Genomic DNA, 15,891 nt, shown 5'->3' on the forward strand with positions numbered 1-15,891 from the left:
TATATGAAAATTTCACATAGCATTAGTTTGGGATATTTGTAACATTAACAAATTACAAACCTACATGGAGTTCTCTACATTATACCAAACCAGTTGTGATAGAGTCTGTGAGGCTCACTCCATACCCATGATTTTTTTTCATGAATCACATCTTGCAGAAGTCATGTTTGGAAATGTAGATGAAAGCATTTTAACTGGTGGCGTGAAAATGGAATAGCTGCTCTTTTCATGTTCACTTGCAGAACATATAAATTTGGTTCTACAGGTTGGAGAATGGAGAGGAGTTACAGATCTTTAACAGTAGATACTTGTATCTGTAGATCTCCTCAAACGTGATTGTATAAAGCTTAATAAAAGTGAGTAAAAAATTGGGAAACTGGAACTTTTTCTTTTCCAGTTAACTTTTTTTCCCTTCTGATGGATTTTTATGGCACAGTGAAGTTAAAATCCTGGTGATGTAAAAACAAAACCCAAAGCAGCGGTGTAGTGGCATCATTCACATCACCATGTCTGTGCATGCTTACTCAGGGGTAGGACCAAGAGGTGCCAACTCTGCATGTTTTACATTAGAACTCCCCAGAATGCCCATGCTTGTTGTAGTGTGTTCATTAAGTTCATTTAATTCCTCCCCCATTTTATGTATCTGCTCCCCCCCCCCCCATTTTGTGTAAAATGGTTCTGCCCTCCTCAGTTTTCCCGCCACAGCCCTGCCAGTTCTATTGTCAATCTGTTAGGTTATATAATTCCTCCTCCCCTTTTTCCCTTATATGTATGCTTTTTCTCCTCCCTGGGCCAAGTCAATCACCCCCCCTCCACCTAGTATTCCAGAAGCTTCTCCTCTTTGGGGGTTGTGGTTGGCTGTGGTCCCGGGACCCCTCCCATACCTGGTACCTGTTGGGCTCTCCACTATGTCATTTGTGTTAAGTTCATCCCCTCTTCTCCCCCCACTGGTCTTCTGTAAACCCCTCCCGGGTCCACTCCTTCCCTTTATAACCCCTAAGCACCCTTTGTTCTTCGTCATTCGCTGGGACATCGTGGGCTTCTCAATAAACCAAGTTTAGCCCCCCCGGCGAGTGTCCAGCTCCTTCCTTCTCGTCGTTTAGCAGCGATCCAGTCCGCAACCAGCACAGCCCGAGGCCTTATGACGCCGAGGGTGCTGGCAGACCATGCAGCGAGGTGGCAGCCTTAACCTCAGCTAGCCGGACTCTGACCTTCTCTGCTCTAGAAGGCTAAATACACGTTGCTGCACATGCTGCAATGAAAAATGATTGTTTCATGGTGGATACTATGAATTACTCAGTGAAAATAATTTATTAAAACAATAATTTGCAAGAAGCAAGTGGTAGCACTTCTGGCATGTGATGCTGCTATACAGTGTATATATTTCCATGAAGTGGTATCTTGTAGATAAAAAAATAAGAGACTTTTGAAATAATTTCATTTCCTTTGTTCTTGTAGCTTAAAACATCTTTAGATCTTTTTCAATTATAGATTTGTGTTCCTGCTTCTTTATTTTTTTAAGTTATACCTGAAGACTTAGGAGCAAGCCTCTGTAACCCAGGCATCCCTCTGGGTAATGGCAAGATGCACCCACTTAAGGCAGTAGTCAAAGGCGGAATTCAATGAGTGGGAAATGGCACAGATGCTGCTGGATGCTTGTCTGTTGTCATGGTGGAATGCGTGTCATGTTTGTGCTAAATTGCAGTTTTTGTCTGGCTATTATGTTACATCTTCTTGACTTCTTTTAACCTCTGAGGTACAATTGATTCAAGTAAAGTAGATTATTGCCTTGACTTTCATGTCTTTCTTGGAGGAATGAATAAAATGAAGTCCAATCAAAGAACATCAGCCCCTTTTAGATAATAGACTTAGTGTTTACAGTGCTTATAAAACTACCTATGACCTCTTTTCAGAGTCAGCAGAACTGAGTTTCCCCTCACAGATAATGATCTTTTTGTAATTTAGCCTTTTCTTAAAATTTCAAAATGCACTCCCTTAGCTTAACTGGATCCTTTTTCACGTCAGTGAAGTCAAATATTGATGTAAGGGTTGAGTTATCACAGAGTTCTCATGCATACTATAGTTTTCTGCCTTTATTTTTCTGACTTTTTTTATTAAAATGAAGAGAAATATTTAAAGTTGCAACAAGTTAGGTTTTATTTTCCACAGGAAAGAAAAGAATACAATAAAATTAAATACAATAGAAAATATTTAACAATAATGTTAATATTCTTTTTTAATGACATTTTGCATGGAACACAAATTTATAAGCTAAAGAAATATTCAGAAGTTTCACTATTAAGGATTGTCAAAGGTTTCATGTTTCGTCAACTTTTTATCTTGCCTTATCTGGATTTATTATAATTTTTGTGAATTTAGTATTTAAGATGCCTGCAGTAAAATGCATAGTTTAGACACAACATGAAATTTGAGATCTTTGGGAAGAAATTTAATTTACAGAATCTGGCATTACAGCATGCAGTGGTGTTTGATTAGGGTTTCTGTGTAAATTCTGTCATAATTCATACTGCTTTTAGATAGACAAGTGATATTACCCAAGCTAGTTGTCCAAAAGTCAATGTGCTCTTGAGATTAGGCTGATTGGAAAATCAGATGGGAGAGAGTAAGGGTTCTGATTGCTCCAAAATTAAAAAGCAAACAAAAAAACTCTCACAAAAAATGTATGCTGTAATTATGTGGTATGTTGAAAATGTAATGAGCACTGACTTGTTAAAGACTGGTCAGTAAGCACTCTGCCTGTGTATTTTGCTTTAAAAGGTGCAGTGGGTAGTTTTCTCTTCCTGGTCCTGAGAAAGCATTTGGAAGAAATTATTTTTCTTCCTTGTAAATAAATTACTTGAATATATAGATCTTGGGAAATGCGTTTTTCTGTTATCTCAACTCATATCAAAGTGTTTGATGGAAAGGATCTTTGTGAAATAATAGAAAGAGATTTTTTTTTACACGCACTGCCTTCATTCATTGTTCCAAAAAGTTTTAAAACTTTCTTGTTAGTCTTTTGCTCTATTTCAAGTAATTAATACAATGTTAATTATAAAATTATTACTTTTGTGCTTTTGTTCCTCTTTTCACTTAGTTTATACTATTTTTTTGAAAACATAGTTGTCTTCTACATAATTGTGGGATACGATTTCTTCATAATAATATTCTTTCTGTCTTTGTTCTTGGGTCTCATCATTTTTCATATCTACTGTCCTCAGTTACTAAGTTGGCCTTTGTCTTCCATTTGATATATGAACAGGAGTACATTATGTTTTGCCAGTCCTGCAAAATAATGGGAAATCCTAATGCTATCACTTTGTGAATTGTTCTAAGATATGTATCTGTTGAACTATAATATTTTTTGTAACTTAAACGTGTATTTGAATGATAAAATGTGCTGATTTCATAGTGCTTGGCATGGTGTTTACTTGCTTATTTTATACTGTTTGTCTCAAGCAGGAAGAATCCTTGGGTAATTTTGTGGTCAGTAGCTGTTCTTGTGAGATGAGCTGTATGGATGATGATATTTTTCCTTCATCAGAAGAGGATGAACCACAGAAAAATATTCTAGTCACCTGGAAGAGTTTGAAACAGAAGTCTTTGGATTTCAGTGAGTTTTGCACAGTTTTTTAAAAAAATGAGATAAAAAGATTGTTTCGTGCAGGTGAAATATCTTAATTACTATACAAACACTCCTGGAAAAATTGTGCTCAACCTGTAGTAATTAGTCTGAAAAGAGAGATCCTACTAGAATGCATTTTTCTGATAATAAGAAATAGATCTATAGTAGTGAAGCATTTCATATTAGTTTACAGGAGCATAACACATTATTTTTTATTTCCTTCTCTCCGTCTTCCCTTCCTTCTCCTCCTTCTGGAAAGCCACATTTCTGTTACACTACCCACAAGATGGGTAAACTTCCTGAAAACTAAGTTTCACAGCTAACAGTATTTGGGTATTGAATATTATTTAGGTCTTTGGTATTTCTTGAATATGGAGAAGTAACTGGTGGGCTTTAAAAATGTCTAAACATGTTATGCGTTTGCAAAGATCATCAGAACCAGGTTAAGCACCTAACTTCCAGTAAAATTTGGCATACAACTTTGAAAATCTGTTTTTATGCCACTTGAATACTTTCAAAAATTTTAGCTTTTCAGTGTCACATCTTGTGCCAAGTCTGTAACCAAACAGGTTGAGAAATTGTAAAAGATCAGCAAAAATGGAAAGGAGGAGAAAAAGTACTGAAGTTCTCAGCTAATGTGCTACTTGCATGCATATTTTGTGAAGGCAGTGTTGGAGAAGGATTTGGGAGCTTTGCTCCTAGAATCCTTACTTTTATATCTGTTTGTAAATATTTTTGATGATGCTTTTACAGTTCGTCGGTTTCTGTTCTGTTGAAGTTCTTCTTTAAACAATTTAAAATGTATCCTTGGTTATTCTGAAACCTTTCATTGTTATAATCATAGTTCTTTTCTTCATTTCTCATAGCTAAGACACTTCAAAATTCAGGAAAATCCCTGCGTGGTTACCAATGGTTTTCAGGTGTCACTGCCCACTTCCTTCCATCAAAGGATAAAAATGCTCAAGATGCAGCACGGGAAGCATTTTCTAATCTCAGAGGTGCTTTATTCAGTTAATACATTATCTGCTGTCACTGATTGTGTTTTTAATATTATCTTAAGAAAGAATATGTATTTTCATGTGGTTTTATAACTTTATAGGTTGTAGTTTTTGGCATACCATCTCATTTTGCAGTTGATTGGAACCTTTGATATCAAGACTGCCAGCTTTAACACATTATAATTTGACTGACTTTGAAGGCCCTGGAAAGCCAAAGTAGTGTTCATATCACTGTAAAAACTCTATTTACACAGAACTTGCTCATTTCATAGCATTCTTGAAATATATAGTGTGTATATGTATGTGTGCTGTAGATGCTGTCTACTTGCTAAAACACGTTTGTAGCTTCCATAATTTTAAATTAAGTTTTCTAGAAAGCTGATATACATTTTGGCATCTAGGATTAGGTCAGTAGCAGTAGATCTCATTTATATTCCTAATGTAACGGCAAAATTGCTGTCTTGGGAATCATGAAATCCAGGTTCCTTAGAAGATTCTGACATATAGTGATGATGGTTTTTTCTGACATAAAATGTTCAGGGTTTTGTTTTGCATTTTTTTCATTCTAAAGTTTAAGTAAAGTATGTTTGTACAGGCTTATGGAAATAATTTTTAGTATCTAAATGGGCAAACTCATAGAATTTGCATGAGATATTGTTCTAATATATCTTATATTTTTGCATGTCCAGTTGAGTATTTAGGATTGAATATAGGATGGTGAAGAGGCCTTGGAACTTTTTTTAAGAAGCAAAGGTATACTTGGTAGAAGGTCATTAAGCTAGTATTTGATTTTTTGGAAATCAGCAAGGTGGAGATGATCAGACTTTTATGGAAAAAGACAATAGATTTTATTGTAAATCTGCATATCATCTATAAAGTGAAGCAAGAGGGTTTTGCAGTCTTTTTTTTCCTCATTATATTTGAATGGAAGTTAGCTTGTATAAATATTATGTAATTTTGCCTTAGCATCTGCCAAAAAATGTTGTGTCTGACTAGTGCAGTAGCCTGTTGCTTTCAGCAGATTTCTTGCATTACCTGTGTGATGATAAGGAAAAAAAGTAGTTTGGATGCATATATTTTGCAGAAGATTTCAGTTTTTAAATTTCTTTTAGTTATTATCCTTTTAGAAGTGAATGTGGAAACTGAATGAATTATGATTCTGTCATGACAAACAAAACAATTTTTTTCTGAGAACTTAATCTGCAAATGTGCACAAGTCTTTTTCTGAACATACATTTTGAATCTGTACAGCAGTTCAGCTTCACTGTAGTGAGACTGGAATAAGAAGAGTACTTTTAAACTCTTTGCTGGGCTAACTGATTTAACCACCTCTCAAGTGAATATGTGCTGACAATAAGATTTGGAAATGGAAATTTCTTACTAGACACTATGAAACGTTCTGTAGAATGGATGGAATTCTATGAAGCCAAGAATGGGAGGGAATGCAGGGTATTGCTGTTTATACATTTGTTTTCTTAAACTCTCATGTTAAACTTTTTTTTTAATATGATTTGTTTTCTTAAACTCTCATGTTAAACTTTTTTTTTATATGATTAGAAGATGACAAAGATTGCTTTGCTTTATATAATATAAAGCAGCTCTGATGTAGTTGTACCATGGCAAAGTTTCATAAGCTGAAGGAAACTGTGGATTTTTATTACATTAAAACACGTTGAAGTTCATAAATGTTACTTCCTGTAGACAGTTTGGATACTGTGTTTTGTGGCTGTCAGCTAAGGATTGTGGATAACCCCTTAATAAAAAACAAACAAAAAGACCCCAACAAAACAGAAAACCAACCAACCAAAAGCAATCCAAAAGCTATACTTCAGACAATGCCAACCAACCAACAAAATGCAATCAAAAAGCTGTACTTCAGTCAATGTAAACTTTTGGGGCAGTTCTGCTTAAGTAAGGGTGAGTCTCACCTGATCATATTCTATAAATTATTAGAAACCATGAATGGCTTGAAATTCAACAGAAAGTCTGTAAGGTTTCCCTGTATATCCAGGACAGATGCAATGGGAATGCAGGGAAACCTCAGGTCTTGTCCCTGAAAAACAGAAGTTGTTGAGAAGAGCCCAAGAGTTCATCATGTATGCCTTTCTACTAGAGAAAGTGTTTTGGGAAGCAATTTTATTTTGATTATAAGCTGGGGAAAAGTTATTTCCCACCATTCTTCTAATTAATGCAGGAGGAAAAGGGATAGTACTTTTACTTAGGATATATTTTTAAAGTAAAGGTTGGAATTATGAATTTACCCAAATCACTCCCTTCAGCTTGCTCTGTGTCCACAAAATTAGGGTTAGTTTGTTGGCTTACATATTTTAAATTCAGAGTGGGGATATTTGTGTGTGCAGAGGTATGTATCCCTTGATTGAGGGCTTTTCCCCCCTCCAGTATTTCATGTAATGCTGCAGAACTTTTACCTGCAGACCTTTCTTCTTGACTAAAGTGCTGGCTGGAAATTCAAAAATTGTCGGTGTTTCCTCCTTAACTGATGATGTAACAGCTAATATTGACCTAGTGATTGCTATCAGTTAGCATTCAAGTACATTTCTATTTCCATACAGAATTGCCATAGTATGCTAATTTATCAGGTGATATTTCTGGACATGTATTGTGATTTCATAGGAGTTCTTGGATTCTAGTTGCTATATAGCCTCTTAAATCACTTGTGCGCACTTTCTTTTCTGTAAGTGAGAACTCCCCTTTTCATATTGCCTTCATTATTGGCAGTATGACTAAGTAAAACGGAGACATTTAGAACAAAATTCAGTACTGGTATGACCTAACTAATCTTAATGAAAGTGTGCAAAATCCTGAATTGTCTTCAAAAGCACTGAAAAGTTTAACACAAAAACTGTTTCTCACTAAGGTGAAAACCTTCAGAGATTGTCTTTGTACTTCTCAACTTAAAAACAAATACATAAGTTTTGTTTTGCACAGTATTTGCACACTATAAAATTTAAGGGAAAGATGCCCAAAATTACACTGAGAACAACTTTACATGGCTTATTTAAATTAGGTCACAGAGTACTCTATTATTATATATGAGTACTTTCATATTATATATGTTCTATATTCAGAGAAGATTTTGTCTTCATTTAGTTTCTATTACTCATGAGCTACAAAAGGGACACTGCAGAGCTGATGACATATCTGGTTATGTGGTTGACTATATGAGAGTAATACATTCTCTCTGAGCACTATGTCTGGAGTATTCTATGCATACACATTCAGATGATCTTGATTTCTCAGTATCTCTTCTTTAGCTGCCTGCTTGAGCTTTCCTCTGCTCTCATCTTTCCTTCATTTCTCCTGTGGCCACTTCTGTTTCCTATTGTCTGTCTTGCCATTTATAATTCTTTGTTTATGCAGAGATTATTATTGCAGTGAGAGTTTTTGAAAACAGCAGCTTAGACCTGCCGTCCCTCTGGAATGGCATATAAATATTTGATCTTTTGCTTGAAGATGGCTATTGTCCCTTCCAGTTCTGTATTTTTGTGATTCAAAGTCCTTTTTAGATTACTGGCTGTCACAAAATGAACACTCTACCCCAAGCCCCCCCAAGAAAATCAGATTTATGGATACAAGTAATTCAGGCTGTAACATATCTACATGCATGAGTGCATGATGTGTTTACATGGGACAAGAATTCACCACTGCTCAGAGTGGATAAAATTTATTTTGTAATCTATTTCTGTATATTTGGAAAACTAACATGGGAAAGAATGTAATGAAAGAAAGAAGTATTAAATGGGGAAAGGTAGTATATTGCAAAATCTTCAGTCATGTTTAGACAACAGTTAGGTTATCACCAGTTGGTTTTGCTGAACAAAACCAGCATGCCTATGCTGTCTTTCTAAGTACATTTACAATATTCTGTCTTTAACAGCTATTTTTTTATTCTGCAGCTAATTTGGCTTCAGAGGGATTGAAACTGAAGGACATTATTTTGGTTCATCTATATGTGAAGAGCATGAAAGATTTCAGTGTTATAAACTCAGTTTATGTGACAGAATTTGATTTGTGTCCACCAGCAAGGTAGGATTAGAGTACTGCTGTAGTATATTTATGATGCACTGTAATAGACTGAATTATTGTTGCCATATTTGTGAAGCATTTTGCCAAATGTTTGCGTCTCACAGAAGAAGGCTTTTGCTGCCTTTTGGAGTATTAACATCACAGCTGCTCATGTCAAAACCACTAGGGTTAGAAATTCTTGCTTTAATATATACCATAAGGTTTACAAATGCCCCCCTCCCATCTGGACTTAGAGAAGGATAATGCATGGTTTGCAAGTCTTAGTTCTTTTTGACTTGATTGAACTGACAAATGTTTGTATTGGTGGGATTTTATTTGCTTTTCTTTTCTGTTTGCATCCCTTGACCTGTTGGCAGTGCTTCTCTGAAGTTTAAGTAAAACCCAGGATATCATCAAAGGTTTGCTGCTACCCAGGTTATCATCAAACTTCTTTGTCACAAGGCTATGTTGTTTGGCTCATGTTCAAGTTGGTGTCCATCAGGAATGTCCAGTCCTTCTCTGTAATGCTGCTTTTGTGCCAGTGGGCCCACAGAATATCCTGGACCTTGGGTTTGTTCCACCCTCAGGTGTAGGACTTGCAGCTTCTCTTTGCCAAACTTCATCAAGTTCCTGTGTGCCTGTTTCTTCATCCTGTCAACATCCATGTGGATGGAAACTTGCCAAGGATACACTGCCTCATCATGCCAATTATGAATGAAGATATTGAACAGAAGCGGGCCCAGTATAGACTCCTGGTTGTTCACCTGTGAGACTTTGTGCCACTGATCCCACCCACTGGGCCTGGCTGTTCAGCCAGTTTACACTCTAGCTCACTCTGCTCATCCAGCCCATACATCAACAGTTTCTCTATGAGTGCGTTACAGGAGAAAGTGTCTAAAGCATTACTGGAACCATACTACCAATATTAAGTCTTCCTAAAAGTGATGAGGTCTGGAGCCTTCTAGGTCTTTGTGACAAATGTTACTCACTTTGTTTTATTTATTTTGTTAAATACTAAAGCATTTGACAAAATTATCTGAGCAGTTGCATGAGATTTGCATCATGAGATACTGACAGTTATTTCAAAACTATATTTAGTCTGTTTCTTTTCTTCCCCTGCCTATACGCACTTGGCTCTGGTTGCAGACAAATACTGGATTAGATGGATCTTTTTGCTCAATCCAGTCTGGTTGTTCTTAATATCTTGTGTTTCCCTCAGATAATCCCTTAGATGGATAGCTTAGCTGCACTTCCATGTTCAGTAAGAATTCAAGTATGAAAAGAAATTACACTGATGCTAACATTTTAATTCATAGATACACAAAGCATAGTTTTTTCAATATATATTGTGCAAAATCTTCTATGTTGCATCCAAGTCTATGTCTGAAATAATGAAACTGCTTGGTGGTCTAGGTGTGTACTATGTGATTTCTGTGTTATTTGGGTGTGGTGGGTTTGTTTTCCATTGGAAATTGGATAAAAAAACATCTAACCCATGAATTTATTTTTTTTTTAAAGATGTATGTTAAAGCTAATTTTCTGTTTGTATTTTTTATTCCCTTCATCAAAATGGCTTATTTCTTTTTACAGTGATTTGTAATTTTTACAGTAATTTCTTATGCTTCTGAGATAATATGCTGAGAATGCAGAACTGATGTAGCTTGAGAAATTTCACTTGAATCATAGGTTAATACAGGTTGCAAGGGACCTCTGGAGGTCATCTAGTCTAATCCTGCACTAAAAGCAGGGTCAACCGTTTGGTCATACCTCTTGTCTTCTTCATATTTTTAAAACCAACTGTTCAGCAATTTTCTAATGAAAAATCCTATATTTTATACTCTTATTGCAGAATATGAAGTATAATAGAGGCTTGTGAATTGTAAGTATAGCAAGACAAATAGTTCAAAGACATTGTTAAGATAATCATCACATTCCACTACACTGCCTGTGTGTCAGACCCAAAACAAGCCGAGAGGAGCTTCTTCAAGATGCTGACTGTAGGCCAGGATTATTAAATCAGAGAGAAATAGGAGGCTCGGCTGTGTGTGCCTTCAGAGGAGAGATCTAATCCCAGCTGCAAACTACACAAAATTAGTCTCCACTCCTACGTGTTGTAGGTTCTCTTTATAGTACTCAAGTTCTCACAATTTAACTTTCATTTCTTATGCCTGCATGTTTTAGGCCTCCACATTTGCATAGCCAGCTACATAGCCTTCCATCAATAAAATAAAAAGGTAGAAAGATTAGAAAGTTGCAGGAAAATGGCTTTTTACTTTTATTTTTATGGAACAAACAGTTTTCAGAGCATCATAGAATATCCTGAGTAGAAAGAGACCCACAAAGATTGTCAAAGTCTAGCTCATGATCCTGCAGATGACACGTTAAGAATCATACGCTGTGCCTGAGAGCATTTTCCAAAAGCTTCTTGAGCTCTGTCTGGTTGGTGCTATGACCACTTCCTTGGGTAGCCTGCTCCAGTGCCCAACCACCCTCTGGATGAAGAACCTTTCCCTAAGGCTGGATACAGCCTAAACCTTCCTGACACAGCTTCACACCATTCCCTCAGTCCTGTCACTGTCACCGCAGAGCAGAGATCAGTGCCTGCCCCTCCTCTTCCCCTCATGAGGAGTGTAACTGCAGTGAGCTCTCCCCTGAATCTCTCCAGGCTGAGCAGACCAAGTGACCTCAGCTATTCCTCATATGGCTGCCCATCAAGGCTCTTCACCATCTTTGCTGCCTTCCTTTGGATGCTCTCTAATCCTATATATCTTACTATGGCACCCAAAACTGCCCCCAGCACTGGAGGTGAGGCCGCCCCAGCTCAGAGCAGAGGGGACAGTCCCCTCCCTTGCCTGGCTGCAATGCTGTGCCTGCTGCAACCCAGGACATGCTTGGCCCTCCTGGCTGCCAGGGCACTGCTGACTCATGTTCAACTTGCCATCGACCAGGGTCCTCAGGTCCCTTTCCACAGCACTGCGTTTATGTTGCATATTTATCTATGTTGCATTTTGTCCTGAAGAAAAATTATACAGCAGTTTGCATGGTTGCATCATTGCATTATGTACAGAGGCCTGGTTGTGGAAGTTCTCACAAGCAGTATGCTGGAAGCACTGACTCGGGTGTGGATCTGCAATAAATTTGCAAAATTGTCTTGAAAATTTACCAGCCCAAGCAGAAAATCCATTCATCCATGCTTATGATGATGGTAATGAGGAAAAACTGCTATATTTACATGTGGTAGGTGAGGAGAAAAATAGTTTTCTTGGAAGAAATAAGCAAGATGGGAAGAATTTTATAAGGCTGTTACATGATATGTAAAGAGAACAAGTAATTTTTTGTTGGATTCCTGCTGGGAGCTAAATGACTTTTCTATGCATGGACTACAAATATAATTATTTTTCAGGCTTTGAAATGTTGATTTCCCCACACAGACCTCAACCCCCTCGCTTTTTAACTGGCCACATGCAACACACGTCTGTCTGTTCATCAAGGCACTCAGTCTTCCTTGGAGGAAACACAAGTGAACTTTATAAATGAATGCTTAAGTAGATTTTGAGTCCTGTCATATGTATGTATCTGTCATGCAACTTAAAGTATAGCAGAAAAATATGCTAGTATTACAAATAACTTGTGAGAAGGTTATAAAGGAACTATACGCTGCTGCTCCTTTTTGGAAAACTTTGACGTTGTCTCTTGGAAGCCTCATAGGCAAACTCAGGAAGTGGGGCCTGGATGAGTGGACAGAGAGGTGGATTGAGAACTGCCTGACTGGGGATCCCAGAGGCTCATAATCAGTGGCACACGGTTTAGTTGAAGACCTGTCATTAATAGTGTGCCCCAAGGTTCAATATTCAATATCAAACAGTATTGTCTGATTTATTCATCAGTGCCTTGGATAAAGGTGCAGATCCCTCTTCAGCAAGGTCACTGGTGACACCAAGCTGGGAGGAGTGGTCAATACCCTAGAGAGCTGTGCAGCCCTGCAGAAAGACCTTGACAGCTTGGAGAGACGAGCAGAGAACAACTTTGTAAAATTCAACAAAGTCAAATGCAGGGTCGTGCACCTGGGAAGGAATGCACTCACATGCACTGCAGGCTGGAGACTGAAGTGCTGAGAAGCAGTTCTGCAAAGAAGGACCTGGGAGTTCTGGTGGACAAGAAGCTGTCTGTGAGCCAGCAGTGTCCTTGAGGGGATAGCAGTGTTAATGCTAGCAGGTTATTCCAATACTCTAACTTTTGCTGTATGATCCAGGCAAAATTTCCTGAGATAATGTCCAGACATAAAACAAAAGTGGAAAATAAATGTTGGAAGTTGGTTCAAGCAAAGTTCTGTTTGGAAAAAAATAATTATCTTGTGTTTTCAGAGTCTGTGTGGAAACACTGTTACCTGATGGAGTGCTGTTTTGCATTGACTGCCTTGCACATAAGTATGACATGGCAACAGATGATGTAGTGCATGGTGAAAAGCTGGTCATGCATGTACAGAGCATTTCCCACTGGGCACCTGCCAGCATAGGACCTTACAGTCAGTCCATCAAGGTAGGAATTTTTGTTACTCCATGTGAAATATATGCCCCTTTACTGAAATGAATACAGTTATAAAGTCACTTTATCTCTCTTCATTCTCTCTAAGTGCAAAACAAAATGTGTAAAAAAAAAGTGTTTTAAATTTATGTTTTTAAAACTTGTAGACAACTTACCTCTCATCAGTTCTTCATTTTGTGATAATAAAGCTGGTTAAATTATTCTTTTCAGAGAGTCTCAAGAACAGCATACTTCTGTTGTATATTATAATTAGACAAAAAACCTGTCATACTTTTATAGTCTGCCTAGAATATAAACAGAATTTAGGAACAGCTGAGGATATTTCAGTTTCCTTGTTAAAGCTCAAACTTTTTTATAGGTAGAGTGAATCCTGAAATGCTTATTTAATTAAATCCTTTTTGAGGCTTGTGGTGCTGCTTAACCATTTAAAAGAACATAAAGGTTGAAGAACTGTTCTGCTTTTCAAACTAATAACAAACTGAACAGACTATTACACACTATTTGGAATAATGAAAATGAGGCAGTAAAGTATCATGGAAAAGTGGACCAAAAATTTGCGTTAAAAAAATTCTCCTAGAGAATTTTCTATCTGGATACTCCCACTCTGATAATTTCTGAACTGTCTCAGCCTTTTCTGTTGCAAAAAATACATGCCTATCTTACCGATACTCTTCTCATGTAATACATTGTCCTGTGTTGTGCAGAATTATTTAAGCAAGACTTTCTGACATCTGTTTAAAATGCCTAAAATATTTTTGAGTCTACAAACCTAGCATAATGGCTATGCAATTATACTTTATTTTGTCTTTGTACTATTTTACAGAAAAATTCAGGAACAATATTTTCCTTCAGAAGCTTATGTGGAATTTGTTTTATTTTCAGGAAGAAATGTTGTTAGATTTTTACTGTATGAATCTTCCCACCCAGAGGAGAGTGGGGTTTTATCATCTCTTTGTATCCATTTTTCTTGAGAAAGCAGGAAGTCAGTTGATTAAACTTTGTTCCATTCAAACATACACTTTAATGATCATAATAGTATCATATTCTGCATAATCCTTCAAAGATTAAAATTAATGAGCTTTGTATCTTTATTTTTTGGAGAAATGTCTCTTACATTGCAACTGATCTCCATATCCTGGAACTGCCATCAGCTGAAATCAGAAAAGTGTGTCAATTGAAAATTGCTTCAGTAACCCAGTTAAAAATCTCATGTTGCAATTGTCCATAAACAGGTGCCAGATTTTCTGGTGCTATGGGACAGTCAGCATACCCAAGGAAAAATTCATATCTCTTCAAATATAATGTAACCAGTAACACTGGTCAGCAATTCAAACATTAAGGAGAATTTCTCACTGGTGTTTTTGTTTTGCCTTTTTTTTTTCTACCCTCAGAGAGCACTTTAATTAAGCAACATTATTTTCCCTTATAGTGTAAAATAAGTAGTTTTACTTTTAAAAATTGCCACAGGAGTAAAGTAACAGTAATGAATAGGTGTACCTCTGCTACAGGATCACTCACTTGTCCTTTGCAGCTGTGTTCTGTCTCTAACCTACAAACACCTACGGGGGAATTGGTAGTATACATGGCAGCCATATTTTTATTTTTCCTTTGCCAGATTTTGCCTTCCTATTACCAACTGTGCATTTCATCTGAATATCAGTATTTAACACTCTGGTTTTGTCTTGCAAAGAATTTCTGACTTTTGGTAACATTTCCATTCTGCAGTACATATCAAATATACCAGAACAAGTAACCATTTTAGTAAATGTTTTTAATATTTAAATATTTTTGTTTTCCAAAATAGCATATAAAGGATATATCTTACAAAACCTTTCATAAGAAAACATTGTGAAGAAATGTATAATGCATAAACAAAGTATTTGAATTTGAAATTTTAATAATGGAAGATATAGATTTTGTATCTTTTTAAACATGAATGTTCCAAAATTAAAATCTTCTTTAAATGAGTTTTTAGAACTTCCTAAGGCTATGTATGGACAGGTATTAAGCTCCTAAATTCAACAGCAGAAGTAAGCAATTCAATATATTTTAGAAATGGAATATCTTTTCCAGAATAAATAAGGAAGGAACAAAACTGAGGTTTTAATCATTGTAGTAAAAAAAATTATTTGAAATTATGCAAATTTTATGATGATGAAATGTTTATTAGTCTTTTATGATTGAGGAACAGAAGCCAAATGATCTTAAAACAATAAATATTTATTACCCTTATGTTGTAGATGAGTAGATATGTAGAGTTTGTTGATCTTTTCTTCAACAGCAATTGGGCAATTAAATTTTTGTCTTTTCAGTCCACTGTGAAGTTTTGTGGACCCTGGGGAATCAGCATGTATTTTTGCTCGGTGTTTTTGCTGAGTTCAGAATAGACTATAGACTAATATTCAGGATATTGCAAGTTGGGATTGATGTGCCCTGGCGTGTAAGAGCAGAGCTGGCAGCAGAAAGATGTAGGTAGTTCATGCAAACTATGGAATTCACACTTCAGGCTCAAAAATCACTCAGCGGAGCATCATTTCGATTCAGTAGGGATCTTTCAGGATCTTGCCAACAGTGCTATAAGGACAAAAAGTAAAGATTTGGAATTTACTACGAGAATGTCCTGACCTCAGCTTGATAGACACCCAACAGTGGCAGAATGAAATTATGATTTTCAAATGACTTATAGCAAAGTTCTTC

General features: G+C 36.5%; 1 protein-coding gene across 4 annotated transcripts in view; it reads left to right on the forward strand.

Moving 5' to 3' along the window:
* Positions 1–15,891, forward strand: part of DPH6 (diphthamine biosynthesis 6) — a 184,450-nt gene that overhangs the window by 71,555 nt on the left and 97,004 nt on the right. For 3 of the 4 annotated variants that reach the window (XM_054275837.1, XM_054275839.1, XM_054275840.1), the window contains 4 exons: positions 3,460–3,613; positions 4,492–4,623; positions 8,541–8,670; positions 13,014–13,188. In XM_054275837.1, coding sequence (XP_054131812.1) covers positions 3,460–3,613; positions 4,492–4,623; positions 8,541–8,670; positions 13,014–13,188 — 591 coding nt within the window. The remainder of the gene's footprint in view (positions 1–3,459; positions 3,614–4,491; positions 4,624–8,540; positions 8,671–13,013; positions 13,189–15,891) is intronic. The other variant, XM_054275838.1, reaches the window with a different exon arrangement.

This window comes from Melozone crissalis, unplaced genomic scaffold (genome assembly GCF_028551555.1).
Source record: "Melozone crissalis strain CALT ecotype California unplaced genomic scaffold, PUWL_Pcris_2 ptg000018l_1, whole genome shotgun sequence".
Classification (NCBI taxonomy): domain Eukaryota; kingdom Metazoa; phylum Chordata; class Aves; order Passeriformes; family Passerellidae; genus Melozone; species Melozone crissalis.